Source organism: Poromitra crassiceps (genome assembly GCF_964638095.1).
Source record: "Poromitra crassiceps genome assembly, chromosome: 13".
NCBI classification, from domain to species: Eukaryota; Metazoa; Chordata; class Actinopteri; order Beryciformes; family Melamphaidae; genus Poromitra; species Poromitra crassiceps.
This window is the reverse complement of record NC_139644.1, coordinates 28,724,153-28,740,647: the sequence shown is the minus strand read 5'-3', so window position 1 is coordinate 28,740,647 and position 16,495 is coordinate 28,724,153. Positions and strand designations below refer to the sequence as shown.

At 42.8% G+C, this 16,495-nt stretch overlaps 1 protein-coding gene across 2 annotated transcripts in view; it reads left to right on the top strand.

The window, feature by feature from the left end:
* The window catches only part of LOC310788304 (Na(+)/H(+) exchange regulatory cofactor NHE-RF2), a 52,576-nt gene extending 38,541 nt beyond the window's left edge, over window positions 1–14,035 (top strand). For both annotated transcript variants that reach the window (XM_083649859.1, XM_083649858.1), the window contains exons 4-6: window positions 8,055–8,208; window positions 9,828–9,946; window positions 11,245–14,035. In XM_083649859.1, coding sequence (XP_083505985.1) covers window positions 8,055–8,208; window positions 9,828–9,946; window positions 11,245–11,412 — 441 coding nt within the window. In that variant the 3' untranslated portion in view covers window positions 11,413–14,035. The remainder of the gene's footprint in view (window positions 1–8,054; window positions 8,209–9,827; window positions 9,947–11,244) is intronic.
* Window positions 14,036–16,495: the final 2,460 nt, after the last annotated feature.

Genomic DNA, 16,495 nt, shown 5'->3' with positions numbered 1-16,495 from the left:
TTAGACTGGAGCATGTTCCCAGCTTTAGACTGGAGCATGTTCCCAGCTTTAGACTGGAGCATGTTCCCAGCTTTAGACTGGTCATAAGGGCGAGGGGAGCTGGTGATTTATCAAACTGATAGCAGGAGCCAAAAGAGAATGTAGGAGCAGACAGGGGAGAGACATGATGATGTTGTGTGTGTGTGTGTGTGTGTGTGTGTGTGTGTGTGTGTGTGTGTGTGTGTGTGTGTGTGTGTGTGTGTGTGTGTGTGTGTGTGTGTGTGACGCAGGGCAGCGTTACGAAAGAGCATGGGTGCTCAGTCAACTTCCCCCTAGTTGAATAAAGGTTGAGAAAGCCTGACATATCATCATAAGCATTTTGCATTTGGTTTTTCAACTGAATGTGCACACACAGCACTCACCCTTCTCTCTGACCCCACTGGCCATACATCAGGGCCTGATCGGACCCTGTGTAGAGCCACACTGAACTCCATTAGGCTCTGATACCAAGGTTAAACAAAGGTCATTCAGGACCCCCAAAAAGTTCAATCATGTTGAGGAGTGGCATGCACTTCACATCGAACCATTTCATTGTGAGAGGCAGAATGTAACGCTAATATTCAGCCAAATCCAGTGTTTGGCAGTAATGCATTACTCAGTCAAACAAAACAGTAATTATACTACCAGTTACTAATCCAAGTAGGGATAGCGAAAATGATTTTTCTTCCTGGCCGACAACCGACCCTCGTTAACTGATCATTACCCCGTTAACCGTTTTGTTTTTGTTATGTTCTGGTGTACTATTTTATTATCGCAACATAACATACCGTAAATACGGTAAACAGCCTTACTGCTATCCAAAGGAAAGGACTTCCATGATCTTTAGAGGCGCCACGCCGTGTTGCCAGATTGACCGGTTTTCCGCCCAATTAGGCTGTTTTGGATTGCATTGTGCAGCGGGAAATGGCTTGGGCGGGTTTTGAGAGTCGTTTGTTTTTTGGGGCTGGAAACCAACAGCTGTATCTGGCAACACTCTAGACTTCTGTCAGCAGCCGCTCCATCAAACAAAGGGGGAAAAAGTAGTACTGAGTAAGAAGTGGGAATATGTGAGTTACACAATATTATATTATATACAGTAATGAGTGAGTAATAATAACTAATAATAAAAGTAAGGTGCATTGAGTTCCAGTTAGTAAATTGAACATCTGTAACAGTGTGGATAATTATTTCGCATTGGATTATTGCAAAGGTTGCAGTATTTAGCAGTTATTGCACATTGAGTTTATTGCACAGATCAGGTATACATTATAAAAATTGGCTTTTGAGTTGCGGACAGGTGGAGTTTCAACCGTTTAACAGACTGATAGTATTAATCGGTCAAAATGATGAATGTCCTTTACGGTAATGTAGCCTAATTTCACATAGCATCAACATTTATTTTTGGCCCACGGCCCTCCATCCAGATTCATTTTTTGGTCCTTCATAGGAAAACGTTAACTGTTGATATCACTAAATCCAAGTAACTTCAAGTTACTGCATCATTACTGATGCATTATGACATCATTACTGCATTACTTTATGCAGCACTGGCACAGGGCTAACAAACTGTGGAGATAAGTCTGGCTATGCAAGACGACTGCGTTGCCAGAACGCTATTCGTTTTTTGTCCTAGGTAAGCAAATAAATAAAAAAAAGTATGCAGTTTGGCTGATTGTTGACTCCTCCTGTAAGATGACTTATTGTTTCAATAAAGTGGATTCAGTTCTAAAAGGAGCTGGCGAAAGACACTTTTTTGGAAGGCAAAAGTAATAGTAATGTAACGAGTAACATAACTAATACTTTTGATACCACGTAAAGTAATTTGATCACTTATTAAAGGAGTAATAAGTAACTTATTACACTTTGTGTAGTAACACGCGTGCCACACCATTTTATGTACAAAAATATCCACACGTATTCATCACACTTCAAAGGTATGAGAGGTCAGATAAGATAAGCAGGCGCTGTATTGATCCCCCAGGGGAAATATGAGCAGTGATGTATCGATGTTCCACTGGAACATTAGGGAGATGTGAGTGTGTGGGAACATCCTGTGTCCCATGAGGATGCAAATCAACCAGACCACGCCCTCTCCCCAGCCCCCCCATCTGCAAGGTTTTATGACTTCATAACACATTTTTCTTTTTCTTTTTTAAACATTATTTCACAGTTTTGTTTTTACAAAAAAATCTGAAATCCAAATTGGCCAGCTACCCAAATAAGTGATAAACATAACACGGGAGAATTGTACTGTTTTCTTACAGTAACTTTTTGTTGATATCTGGAAAAAGCACACGTGTTTAGTATTTGAATAAATATTTGGACTGTTTTGTTTTTGTTTTTGTTTTCAATGTTTTGCAATAGCCTTTTCGTGGGGGCTTGCCCCAGAGTCTCTGTGCCAAAGATAAGTTGTATTTTTGGGGGCTGAATGTTGAATGTTCAGGTGGTCGGTGGTCGGCTTGCCAACTTTATCTCAGTGTATTTGATTTGTTTTGACTATAAAATCTGGCTATTGTGCTGTCTGTGTGTGTGTGTGTGTGTGTGTGTGTGTGTGTGTGTGTGTGTGCGTGCGTGCGTGTGTGTGTGTGTGTGTGTCTGTGCGTGCGTGCGTGCATGGATAATTGCAGCCGTCTCTGACCATGCATCAAAACAGTGCTTGTGTCATCTGTCAGCAGCTCGTTAGAGAGGTGCACAACCATGACAGATCTCTCTCTCTCTCTCCCTCTCTGTCTCTCTCCCTCTCCCTCCTGGCTAGTCGTATCACTACTGTAGCTATAGTGTTGGAAAGCCTATGATAAGAAAGAGCTCAGGTTTCTGGCAGCGTTTGGCAGAAACTCTGACTCCAGTCTCCAGCATCTCTGCTCTGTCTGTGCTGAATACCTCGTACTCCCAAACTCATATAACAATAGATGACACAGATATTAGACACACACAAGACCATTCAAATGTGCACACACTCACTCACAGACACACTCACTCTTCAGGCTAATTTCATAATAGCCTACTATCAGCGTCATACTTAAACCCATTTGTTAGACAAATAAGCCAGTGAATTGACATCAGCTTGATAATCAGCTGGGACTCTCCACTTCCCACATGGCACACATCATCAAAGAACATGGCACGCTCTCTCTCTCTCTCTCTCTTACACACACACACACACACACACACACACACACACACACACACACACACACACACACACACACACACATACACATACACATACACATACACACAGATAGAGGCTGAGTTGAAGGCCCACATCAAAGACTGCCACTGGATCTCAGGTGATGGGACCTTCCATGACGTTCATGAGACACACAGATGGACACACACACACACACTATTGTCAAGAGGATCCACAAGCAATACTCCCATGAGAAAGAACTTTGTGTGTGTTAGCACTCACACTGTACTGTATTAATTATCCGGTGGGCAGGGTGCAGTGGTGTGTATTGTTTGCAGAGTTGTGTATTGTTTGTGTGGGACGGCTGGTTAAGAGCTGTGAAACATGACACAACACCTGCTGCTTGGCAGCATACAAAGGATGCTTTAAAGTTTCAAGTTGTGGTTTTATTTGTCATGTGTAGGTTATCACAGGGTCAACAATGAAAAGTACAATAAATAAAACAATAAAATATAATATAATAAGAAGAAATAGAATAAATAATATAGAATAGAAGAAAAATAAAATAAAGAAAGAAGAGAAGAGAAGCGAATAGAATATATAGCAGTAATCATATGTAAAGTACATATGTGTAAAGTGAGATCTATGTATGTAAAAGTCCATGGAACCTGAGTGTGTGACAGGTGCGTCGGAGGAGAATGCAACCAAAACAATAAGAAAAGGTTTCGGTCATCAGACCTTCATCAAGTGTTCACACTTGTGTGTTCAACACTTGATGAAGGTCTGATGATCGAAACGTCTGTTGTCATACAATAAATATTTCGCCAAAGAAGAAGGCGAGGCAGAGATGTCCACCTACCAATCATCTGCAGACTTCTCGTTCAAGACAGTTGCTAGAACGGCGGCGAGAACGGCCGCTAACAAACCTGTTTAGTCAAGTTACCGGAAATGACGCTCTCTCCCCCATTCTCCTCCATAGTGATACAAACTGGAGATACAGCAAATCGCTTTCTAACACGGAGATAACTTTTAAAATCATTGACAATGGTTGTCCCGAGCAACGTTACATTATTTGATTCCATTTTATCCGTCTACAAGCACACGACTTCTGCATGTCACCGCCTCTTCTTTACGAAGACTTTGGATTGGTTCTGCAATGCACGTTTTTATTTTACTCTCTAATTCAGGGGTGTCAAACTCATTTTAGTCCACGGGCCACATGCGACCCAATTTGGTGTCAAGTGGGCCAGAAAATGAAAATCAATAATCCATAATAACCTATAAATGACAAAACCTCAAAACTTTCCCATTTCTTTTCATGTAAAGAATTACAGGTACAACCCTACAACACGTAGGGTTATCTCAGCTACCATCAAGCACATTATCGACTGTCTGTACTGTGCATTACAATCAGGGGTGTAGTGGAGGGTAAACGCAAGTAAACGCAATTTACCCATTTGAAATGAGACAGAGAGTTTACTCACCTATTTTCAGATCAACTGTATTAATCAATGAGGGCAAACAAGGTGGGTAAACTACTCACCTTGGATAGTTTACCCACCGCTGTATTTATCACTACATCCCTGATTACAATTGATGGCAACTGTGCAATTCTCTATAGTCAAGCAAAGCTAATGAAAATAGCTGACCATTTAGTGATTAATACAGATAACATGAATAGGCGACTTAATATTTAACTTGCTCCAGAAACCTGCTTCCTCTTAGCCTTAGTGCATCACATTGGACTGAAGGACTTCTCAGTGCAATTTTCACACTTTGCAAAGTCATCCTTTGGGCCGGATTGGACCCTTTGGGGGGCCGGAACTGGCCAGCGGGCCGCATGTTTGACACCCCTGCTTAATTGTTTCCACCCAATTTTAGCAACGAAAGCTGGGAGAACGTCCTCAGCCTCTAGTCGAGCGAAGCGGACAGAGACTGAGTCTGTCAGTCAGCTTGTCTGACTGTTGGTCTCACTATCTGTCTGTCTAACTGTTGGTCTCACTATCTGTCTGTCTGTCTGACTGCCTGACCATCTGCCTTGCTGTCTGTCTGTCTGACTTATTTGTATGACTGTCTTGCACCTCTGACTCATGGAAGGAGAAAATAAGGGACAGAGAAGGAAGCATACATGAGAGGGTTTAGATATGTAGAGGAGATTAGAGGAGAGGACAAGAGAGGAGAGGAGGTCAGCAGCTGCTCTCATTTTCCATCTGTTGATCCCACTCTTCTCTTTCTTCTGCTTCTTCCAACTCATTTACAATATTCTCTCTCTTCCACTCTCTCTCCTCCACCTCCTTTTTCCCTCCGGATATCAGTTTTCCAAACACACCGAAACACCCGTGTAGTCCGTCTCCCATTTTCCTACAGTCACTATTTTGTTTTTCTTACCCTGAGATGAGAGCGAGAGCCAGTTTTGAGCGTTCGCGCTCTCCGCCTCCCTCCTGTCAAAAGCAGAGTGAATTTTAAACAAATTCCCCCTCAGGACACTGACACCTGAAACCCACACTATAGCCGGAGCCCAGGCGAGCCATCAATAATAGATGGTGTACCAACTTTAACTTGGCGTGGTGCGAAGCTACCTGCCCGGAGCAGAGGTCTGGACAAAGCTGTCGAAAACACAGGCATCCAAAACCCACACAACATCTAGATAAGAGCAAGTTATAATGGGCCATTGTGTTTTGCTAGCTAGGTGCAAAGGCACGGACAATATTGTCGCACGCATAGTCAGTCTCACACACAAACACACACCACCCCTCTGTTTCACTGTTTATGTCCATCTTCTTAGGTTCTACTTCTAGCCCCATAAATGTTGTCTGATTGCTGCAATACCTCTTAAAAAGTGGAGTTTTGCAGTTTTAAAGAGGAAGTACTCATTAATATACCATACATCCACAACATGTATAATACAGTCCTCACTCTTCCCTCAATTGGTGTTGTAATAATCCATAGATGAGTATTGTTATGTGGGCTACCTTGGTGTGGAGCAGTGCAGACAGCCTCACAGACATTTTGAGCAGAGATGTGACTGCTGCCCTGCAAGTTTTACCTGGCTCCAGTCAGTGGATAATCGGTATGTTGTTGCATGACTCCACCTACTGGCTGGATGAGGTAGCACATGGTTCTAACCAGTCCAAATTCAACAGAGGCTTTGCAGCTGCATCAGAAGTCTCCTAGCAACCCACGGCTGGCGCAAATCATGGAGGCCCGTAATTGGCTGTGGCAGATAATGGCCAAATAATTTATATAACAACCAGGGTTTAAAAAGATAAATCTGAAAAGGATATTTGTGGTGGTTATTAGGTCCATACAGTATTATAAATAAAGTTGAATTGTATGAGTTGGCCTAAAGCAGGGGTCCTCAAATACTTTTCACCAAGGGCCACATTTTGCTAAGGGCTGAGGGCTGGTCGCCGGCTTGAAAGATTTAGGGCATTTGAAGCCAGATTTGGAGGAATAACTAATTTTAAATTAACAGTTGTGATGTCATTATTCAGTCTTAACCACCTATTTGATCCTTTTCTCACTCACTCCTATGTCACCACCTGCTCTCCCTGCAGGAATTGAAATTAACTTTTTTGACCACCTGCCAATATGGCCACTAGATTTTAAAGTTACCAGCCAATTAGAATTTCCACTAGCCAAAATGTTTTTCTTGAAATAAACAGTGTTGGGGGTAACATATTACATGTAATATATTACTTTTAGCAGTAACTCAGTAATATAACTTATTACTTATAGGATTTCAGTAATATTATACCAGTTACTTTGTCAAGTAACTCAAGTTACAAATTGAGTTACATTTGATTAAATCAAAGCACATATTTTAAAAAAGATACAATAATTTCCTAATCAAACTGTGTGTTTTTATGCAAAAAACCACTATAGATGATAATAGCAAAGGAAAAGAATAAAATTTAGAATTTTGGATTGTTTACACTGACTTCAAGGCAAGGAAATTATTTTTTGGGATGTTCCGGGGCAGCGATGTCATTCTGCTGCTGCTGTTGTTTTGGTAAAAGTAATGCAAAAGTAGTGTAATAAGTAACGAGTTACTCTACACAGAAAGTAATATTGTAAAGTAACTTATTACTTTCAAATGAAAGTAACTAGTAATATGTAGTATATTACATTTTGAAAGTAACTTGCCCAACACTGGAAATAAAGCATCAGTATCAGTATCAGTAAGTGGGCCGGGATTCTCAAAGCCTGTGTTGAGGAGGCACACAAGAACAAAAATGCACTCCTGAAGCTAAATAAATCCAAAACCGAGTTAATCATTTCATTTTTTACTTCAAACTTCCTCAATGTAGAACAGTCAATTCTTACACATGATTACACAGATTACTTTTAGCATTTTAGTCCTCAAGATTATTGAAAAATATTCCATATTCCAGACTGAAATAACAGAATTATAATTGTTATAACAGAAGTGGAGTATTGCCCAGAATGACATGAACATGTGGACACTTATTCAGTGTTGAACAGTAATTTCTTACATTACATTCAGCCTGATTTCATCAAGATAATTGAAAAATATTCCAGAATCCAGACTGAAATGTTACAACAGAAGTTGCTCTGCACCAGTGTTTGTTTAGAGGGGGAGGGGCTCATAGCCAGGTCAATACGGAGAGCAGCGCATATCTTGCATGTTGTGTTCAGGTGCACTGTAAAAAAAATAAAAATAATAATAATCCAGCGCAGATGGCCGCTATTTGGGGAACCCTGGCCTAAAGCAACAGACTAACCTTAGCAGTTTAGAAATACAATCAGTTGTTCTATGTCATGGTGCATAACATGCTGATGTGCCAGTAAGATATGTTAACAGTAAACATACACAGCAAAGTCAAAGTCTCTCTCCTTCCCACCTAAAAGTCCCTGTTCCATGTGTCTCTCCTCTCCTCCTCAGGTGAATGGCGTGAACATCGAGGGCATGCGCCATGCGGAGGTGGTGGCCTTCATAAAGAACGGGGGAGATGAAACCAGGCTGCTGGTGGTGGACCCACACACAGATGAACACTTCAAGAGGATGGGAGTGGTCCCCGCAGTCTGCCATCTCACAGGTACAGTAGACTACACTACCCAAAATGCACTGTGGTACTCAAGAACTCATCTTGAACTCATGATACATCGCTGTCGGTCAAAAAAATGACCATGTCACGTCACACTAGGAATTGATAGCATGTATTTATAGAAATGATTACAAAGAATGAACATGTGAACAGATTGTTCACACAATGTTCAGTCAAAGGAAAGGATCGCTTGACTGTTAGCTGCTGTCTGCAGAGGTGTAACTACTGTACCATGTATGCAGGTAATTAGCCCATTTCACATCCCACCCAAATCAGCCATTTTGTGTCTAAAATGCAGGAAGTAACACGATATACAATTTATATCAGGGCATGAGGTCTAATTTTTATATTGTGTTACTTCCTGCATTTTAGACACAAAATGGCTGATTTTGGTGGGATGTGAAATAGGCGTAAGCAGCTGCATTGGGGCCCGCAACAGTTAGTCAACAGTCATTGTGTTGAAGAAAGTTTCTTGTTTCAAGATTTTTGTTTTGTGATTTCTTGAAAGAAGTCATATTGGTGTGAAATGTATTGAAACCAGCAAGATTATCTGTAGTATGGTGACTGGTGAGATGATCTGTAGTGTGGTGACTGGTGAGATTATAGTGTGGTGACTGGTGAGATTATATGTAGTGTGGTGACTGGTGAGATTATATGTAGTATGGTGATTGGTGAGATTATATGTAGTATGGTGACTGGTGAGATGATCTGTAGTGTGGTGATTGGTGAGATTATATGTAGTGTGGTGACTGGTGAGATTATATGTAGTATGGTGACTGGTGAGATTATATGTAGTATGGTGACTGGTGAGATTATATGTAGTATGGTGACTGGTGAGTTGATCTGTAGTGTGGGACTGGTGAGATTATATGTAGTATGGTGACTGGTGAGATTATATGTAGTATGGTGACTGGTGAGATTATATGTAGTGTGGTGACTGGTGAGATTATATGTAGTATGGTGACTGGTGAGATTATATGTAGTGTGGTGACTGGTGAGATTATATGTAGTGTGGTGACTGGTGAGATTATATGTAGTGTGGTGACTGGTGAGATTATATGTAGTGTGGTGACTGGTGAGATTATATGTAGTGTGGTGACTGGTGAGATTATATGTAGTGTGGTGACTGGTGAGATTATATGTAGTGTGGTGACTGGTGAGATTATATGTAGTATGGTGACTGGTGAGATTATATGTAGTGTGGTGACTGGTGAGATTATATGTAGTGTGGTGACTGGTGAGATTATATGTAGTGTGGTGACTGGTGAGATTATATGTAGTATGGTGACTGGTGAGATAATTTGACTAGTAAAAAAGAAGAAAGGCCCTCAATGTCCTTTTCAAAGTTTAAATCAATCTGGCCTGGGGTCAAGTTAAAATCACTGGACAGTTCATCATTTTTTGCTGTGTGCAATGTTTATACACAATGTTCACCCAAGGGTTAAAGCACTTGGAGTTGACAATATTCTTTTTTGAGTGTGATTTCAATGCTTATATTGTTTGTAAAAAGTATAGTATGCCAATGCCGTGAGAACAGCATGCCAATGTATACATACATTTCTACATTAAGTTAACAATATTCTTGTTTCTGCCTGACATTTTCCCCACAGATTATGACGGCCCGTCCATATCCAATGGCTCCCCCAGTCCCCAGATCAACGGCAGCTCCACCACACAGTCCATCAGGTCCACGCTGTCCGACCTCAGCAGCCAGGGCAACAGCACGCAGGTAACATACAGTAGGGCCGGCGCAGGAGGTCATGTACTGTGTTGGGTTTGGTCTATTGACTGGGGTCCTCGCAGAGTCCAGGCAGTGATACACAACCTTGCCTTACTCAGGAGCCACATTGACAAAAATAATCTTTGCATGAGTCACAATGCAAAAAGTCCCTTTCCTCCTTTTATTTGTTTAGATTTTTTTTTTTAAAGCAGCTACGAGCAACTTTTTCGATTGTTATTAAACAGTATAAATTTAATATCAATGCATCACATCTTACCTCTAATAGTCGACGAGACCAACGCAGAGTAGTCTCGCTTGAGCCCCGAGTGAATCGGCCAGTGTAGGCTGTCTGTGGCCAGGGAAGATCAGGAAGTGAAATGAAACGGTTTGCAGCAGCCACTTCGGCCATAACCACAAAATAACTTCCAAAAAACCTGTTAGAATATAACGAGAGATGTTCGCGAGTGTATGCGTGGCGTTCACATTGTTTATGTTATGTTGCTAGGCAGCGCAAACGGCGAGGCAGGCAGCTGCGTTTCACTTCCGGGTTTCACTTCCGCGTTTCACTTCCGGGTAGCCGGGCCGGCTGTAAGGAGAGAGAGAGAGAGAGCCCCCTGTTGACGCGAGTTTAGACAGACACAGACTTAATAATCATCCAAGGGAGCAATCTCCAATTCTCACGGCTTTTGTCTCATCTACTATTATAGGTAATATGTGATGCATCAATATTGTAATTATACTGTTTAATAACAATCGAAAAAGTTGCTCGTAGCTGCTTTAAGTAGGCCTTAAAGAGCCACAACAGCCCATAAAGGAGCCATATGTGGCTCTAGAGCCTCGGGTTGAGTATCACTGCTCCAGAGGTATACTTTTTGTCATATCACACAGGTGCTTTATTCTATCATTCCAATTTTTCATGACTGTGTCAATCAATTTGTTCCTAATGGCTACATATCATAGTTTTCATTTGTTGTTTCAGTGCTTTTAAAAATACCAATGTGTTAAAGCACCCAATTCCACCTATGCTGTTTTAATAGATGGAACTTTTTCTAGTTTATGTTTGCCATGGGTCCCAATTTAAAGTATGACACTATCAGGGGGGTAGGGGCACTCTGTCAGTCATTTTGAAGCAGACAAACACAGATACACAATTTCCTCATCTACTCTGTCGACAACCCTAAATACTTCTCTTCTGTAACGTTCCTAAAATAATATTTTCTCCTTTTTTCCAGATAAAGTCAATAACCTTAATCCCTGTCTGCTTGCCTGTCTGTCTGTCTCTCTGTGTTCCGGTGTGCCCCGACTAGCTGGCGGACGACGAGGGCGGCCGCCTGCTGGACGCGTTCGCTGAGATCGGCCTGCGTCTGAGCCCCACGGCAGCCGAGGCCAAGGAGAAGGCGCACGCCAAGAGAGCCAAGAAGAGGGCGCCACCAATGGACTGGAGGATGAAGTACCAGCTCTTCAGCAATTTCTGAGACATTCCCCTCCCAGGACACTTGCACAGGAAGAGACGCGAGCTCCCTGCTGCTCTCTGTAGTGACGAGGGTGTGCTGTGGGAACTGTTCCTTTTTAACGCCACAGCGCGATTCTCTTCTCGAGAAAGAGCAAAGATGGCCACAACCTCAACAATAATTTGTTCATAGAGTAAAAGGCCTTTCAGTACGCAGAGTGAGGGTGATGTTTTACTTTTTAAGCCACTTCAGAGACTCTGTTACAGCTACGTTTGTCCCATCTCCTCATCAGAACTGAACATCCAAAAAGGGCTGACTGTTAAGCAAATGCTGTACTGAAGCTCCCACTCTTATTTAGCGCACGTTTACAGCAGATGAAGATCAATGCAAGAAGCTTCACAGACTTGTGGAGGATGGGAGTATTGCATACAAGTTCCCCCCCCCCTCTCTGATTTTCTCAAAACTTTTCGCCCTAATGCCCATCACTCTTTCTCTCCTTTCATCGTCCCACTCCCCCCCACCCCGAGATTCACCCCTCCTTTCAAGACTGGTTCAAACAGATGGGAGAGGCCGTTTATTTTTATATTTCAAACAAAGTATAAACATAAGTATAAATCCCAGGAACAGTAAGTACTTATCCCAGGAACATGGAGTGCATCGTACAGAGTTTTATGGACCCTGTGATGTTAATGATGGTGGACGTTGTGGGAGATTTGGCTTGCCAGTCAATGGAAAGCCACAGATGGCAGAAGATCCCTCAGCTCAACGTCAAAGAGTGGAGCCCCGACCCGCTCAGCTGTTTGACATTATTATTCATCGACAAAGACGAGGACGCACAAATGTTGACCGCTTTCTCATTTGGTATTGGTCATTTCATAATGTATCTCTGTCGCCCCCTGGCAGCGGGTCACATGTATGTATGTATATTGTTACATAGTGTTCAAGCTTCAGCCCTTACTATGCACCAGCTGTTTTGCTTCAGATCAACCCTGCTTTTATTCAACTTCGAATTAATGTCACTGCCTATGTAAGACTTGGATTAAACATGTAATTCATTTATCACCACTAACCACGTTTCCCCATACCGTACATACAGTATATTACATCGATAACAAAGGGAATCACCACTTATTTTAAATACACTTAACAAAGAGAGGAAGAGGACGGGTGTGAATAGCAAAGGCTAAAAAGGCACAAGCTGAGATGAGAAGTTAGTCATATCAAACTGCTTGTTGAGAACAGTAGAGGGCGACCTTACACGGCAAACAGAGGCCCCTGTGTGGGTGGGTGAAACCTCACCTCAGATATCGCCAAAGAAAATACAAACGATTATTATCTTGGCATCATTCATCGTCTCGCAATGTTTTCTGCTGCCAGAAAGCATCTTAATTCAAGTCAGGTGGAAGACAGAAACAAGGGTTAGTGGTAAGATTGATTCCTGAGGGTACGAGGAAGCTGTGAAGGTTACAATAACAATGAGCGCTAAGCACCCGGTGGTGATGTGATGTAAATCACAATTTTATGTGCTTGTTACATTACATTTACTCGTGTGACTGTGAATTGAAAGCAAGTCGATATAAAGCGGGAGAAGTGGAAAGTATGTTGTGACCGGCGTTGGAAGGAGAACTCAGTATGCAGTGTATCCAACCATTAGTAAATCTGTATTAACTGCCATCCCAGCCCTTCTATTAAGTTTATGGAGGAGCTAATAACATTGTGTAGACGTAAAAAGAGACTTACAATCATTGGCATTAATGATCATGATCAGGAAAAACAGAAAAAAGGGGAATATTTGTCACATGACGTAGTCGCCAAGCAGCTCAAGTTTGTGATCTTGGATTTCACTTTACAATAACAGACAAGGAGTTATTGTGTGGTTTTCAACATCTGATGTCAGAGAAATATGGAGTGAATGAGTCCCATCAGTCTGTGAAAATATTCCACCTTTTCCACAGCAGGGCCTGCGGGGCTTGTTAGGGCCACGGCCAAGAGATTTTATTTGAGACGACAACTCAACAAATCACGTTTTATTGGCCCGGCGCAGCACAGCCACAGAGATGAGCACAGTGTGAGTGGAGTGGATGGTGTGAATGTGTGGGCGTGGTGTAGGAGAGGCACACAGAGTAAGGTCAAAGATGCTGGAGAGGCTATATTGAATGAGACGATGGGAGCCATGTAGCTTACTGAGGATTACAACTCGCACAGGGACAGCTGTCCTTCACGTACACGCACAAAAACACACACGCTTGGAACACGCCACGGCGTAATCCACGGCAGACATGTGGAGAAGGTATACAGCGCACGATGCGCACCACGCAGTTATCTGTTGCCTAAACATTCCAGCGCTGTGATGGGCACGCAGTGTCAGCTGTGCCGCGCTGCGTCCACGTGACAAATGGGACCCGGTGGGAGGACTGTCAGTCACCTATGTGCTTTTTGTTGTACCTACGGTATTCACATCCTCGCTGTCACTCCACAGAGTCCACCACACTAATGGTAGTTGTCTCGATTATTATTTTTGTATTTGAACATTTGTTTTGTGATCTAGCATCCATGTGTGTGCAGCAGGGCTCTCTTCTATTTCTCTATGATCTGACATCCAAACACTATGTTACAATGGCTGATGTATATAGAAGCATACAGTATATAATGGCAGGTTGCATTTTTTCAATAAAGTGTGACAATGGCGTTCTTGAATATGATATGATTATTGTCGTCATCTCTCTCTCTCTCTTCCGTCTTTGATGCTCATCTTTTTTCTCCCTCATTCAAGCTATCAGCTGTTCCACAAGCTAATCTTTCCAAAGCTGTGATGCAGCGATTTGCTTTGCTCGTCTGTGGGACTGGATGAATGCCTCTTTCTCTCACTCTTCCTTTTTTTTGCTCTCGCTATCTTCCTATCTCTTACAGTATTTGTCCTTCTTCTCCTTCCATCTCTCTCTCCCTCTCTCTGTCTCTCTCTCCATCTCAGAGGAGGATTATGCAGCGTTGGCGTACAGTTTCAGTCTGTTCTCAGAATTCTCCACCAGCCAGCTGCCGTCAGCCTTCAGTCCCCTCAAAGGTTACACAGAGGTTAAACGTGTGTGTGCGTGTGTGTGTGGGGGGGGGGGCACATGCAACAATGCATGCATGTGTCCCTGTGTGTGTTTATGTTTCCGACCATGCCTGAGCAGAGAGTGACGGAGCGGTCCGCTTGGCCTCTGCTGTCATCATCTGGCATACATACTAATGTGGAGGTTAAAGGTCAGGCTAAGGTCAGAGGTCAGCATGCAGCAATAACAGTGCCGGAGTTGTTATCGCCGAGTATGTCACGTTATACATTTTGATTATTATACCAGTGCATGTGTGGGCAGTTAGTCTAAGATACAAAGAAAGAGAAACTGCAATTATGCAATCATATAATAGTCTGACTGCATTGATGCAGGCTGCTGGTATAAGCTCTGCCATTGGGCGACAATTTCAGTCGGCAAGCGGAAGGAAATCCCTTTCCACCCTGACCGGCTGCGACCATTTATGGATTTCCTGTGTGTGGAATCCATCAATCTCAAATGCTGCCACTGTGAAACAACAACAACAGTGCTAGCTTGTTGCTACATGCTGAAAATGGCAAGTTTTTATGAAGATTTGGATTGTGCAATAAAGCAGACCTGCTTGGTACTTTTGATGGATGGTTGTAAAGGTAAACAGTGCCTTTTCCCCCGCTATACGAGAGTGGACGTATTACCAGCCAGACTCTCTCCCGGTGCAGGGAGATACTCTGGCAAGCGAGACTAATCATATAATAATAATCAAAAATAAACTTGGTACTGTATTACTGTAGATTCACATTGCTATAGACAGAATATGGCCCTTAACCAAAAGAAAGGCAAGTAGAATATATCTGCCTTAAAGAAAGAACTGAACAAAAAGACAGTCATCATGACATTAACAACACACTGTCTGGTCACTAGGTGGCACACCACCAGCATTTAGCATCCAGGAAGTAGGCCAGGCGCTGCTAGCACAAGGCCATGCGTAGGCTACATCCAGTGGCCCTACCTGATCTTTGTGGAAATGCAATGCCACATGTGGGCACATTATCAAGCTCCCTGGAGGCTACGGCGAGGCCGAGCAGTGACGCCAGCACATCAAAGAACACCAGCAGTTCAAAGCAGGCTGCAATTTCAGAGCCGTAAAAGCAGGAGAACAGAGGCAGAGAGTAGAAACCAGGAGAACAGAGGCAGAGAATAGAAACCAGGAGAACAGAGGCAGAGAATAGAAACCAGGAGAACAGAGGCAGAGAATAGAAACCAGGAGAACAGAGGCAGAGAATAGAAACCAGGAGAACAGAGGCAGAGAATAGAAACCAGGAGAACAGAGGCAGAGAGTAGAAACCAGGAGAACAGAGGCAGAGAATAGAAACCAGGAGAACAGAGGCAGAGAATAGAAACCAGGAGAACAGAGGCAGAGAATAGAAACCAGGAGAACAGAAACAGAGAATAGAAACCAGGAGAACAGAGGCAGAGAGTAGAAACCAGGAGAACAGAAACAGAGAATAGAAACCAGGAGAACAGAGGCAGAGAATAGAAACCAGGAGAACAGAGGCAGAGAATAGAAACCAGGAGAACAGAGGCAGAGAATATAAACCAGGAGAACAGAAGCAGAGAATAGAAACCAGGAGAACAGAGGCAGAGAATAGAAACCAGGAGAACAGAAACAGAGAATAGAAACCAGGAGAACAGAGGCAGAGAATAGAAACCAGGAGAACAGAGGCAGAGAATATAAACCAGGAGAACAGAAACAGAGAATAGAAACCAGGAGAACAGAGGCAGAGAATAGAAACCAGGAGAACAGAAACAGAGAATAGAAACCAGGAGAACAGAAACAGAGAATAGAAACCAGGAGAACAGAAACAGAGAATAGAAACCAGGAGAACAGAGGCAGAGAATAGAAACCAGGAGAACAGAGGCAGAGAATAGAAACCAGGAGAACAGAGGCAGAGAATAGAAACCAGGAGAACAGAGGCAGAGAATAGAAACCAGGAGAACAGAGGCAGCAAATAGAAACCAGGAGAACAGAGGCAGAGAATAGAAACCAGGAGAACAGAGGCAGAGAATAGAAACCAGGA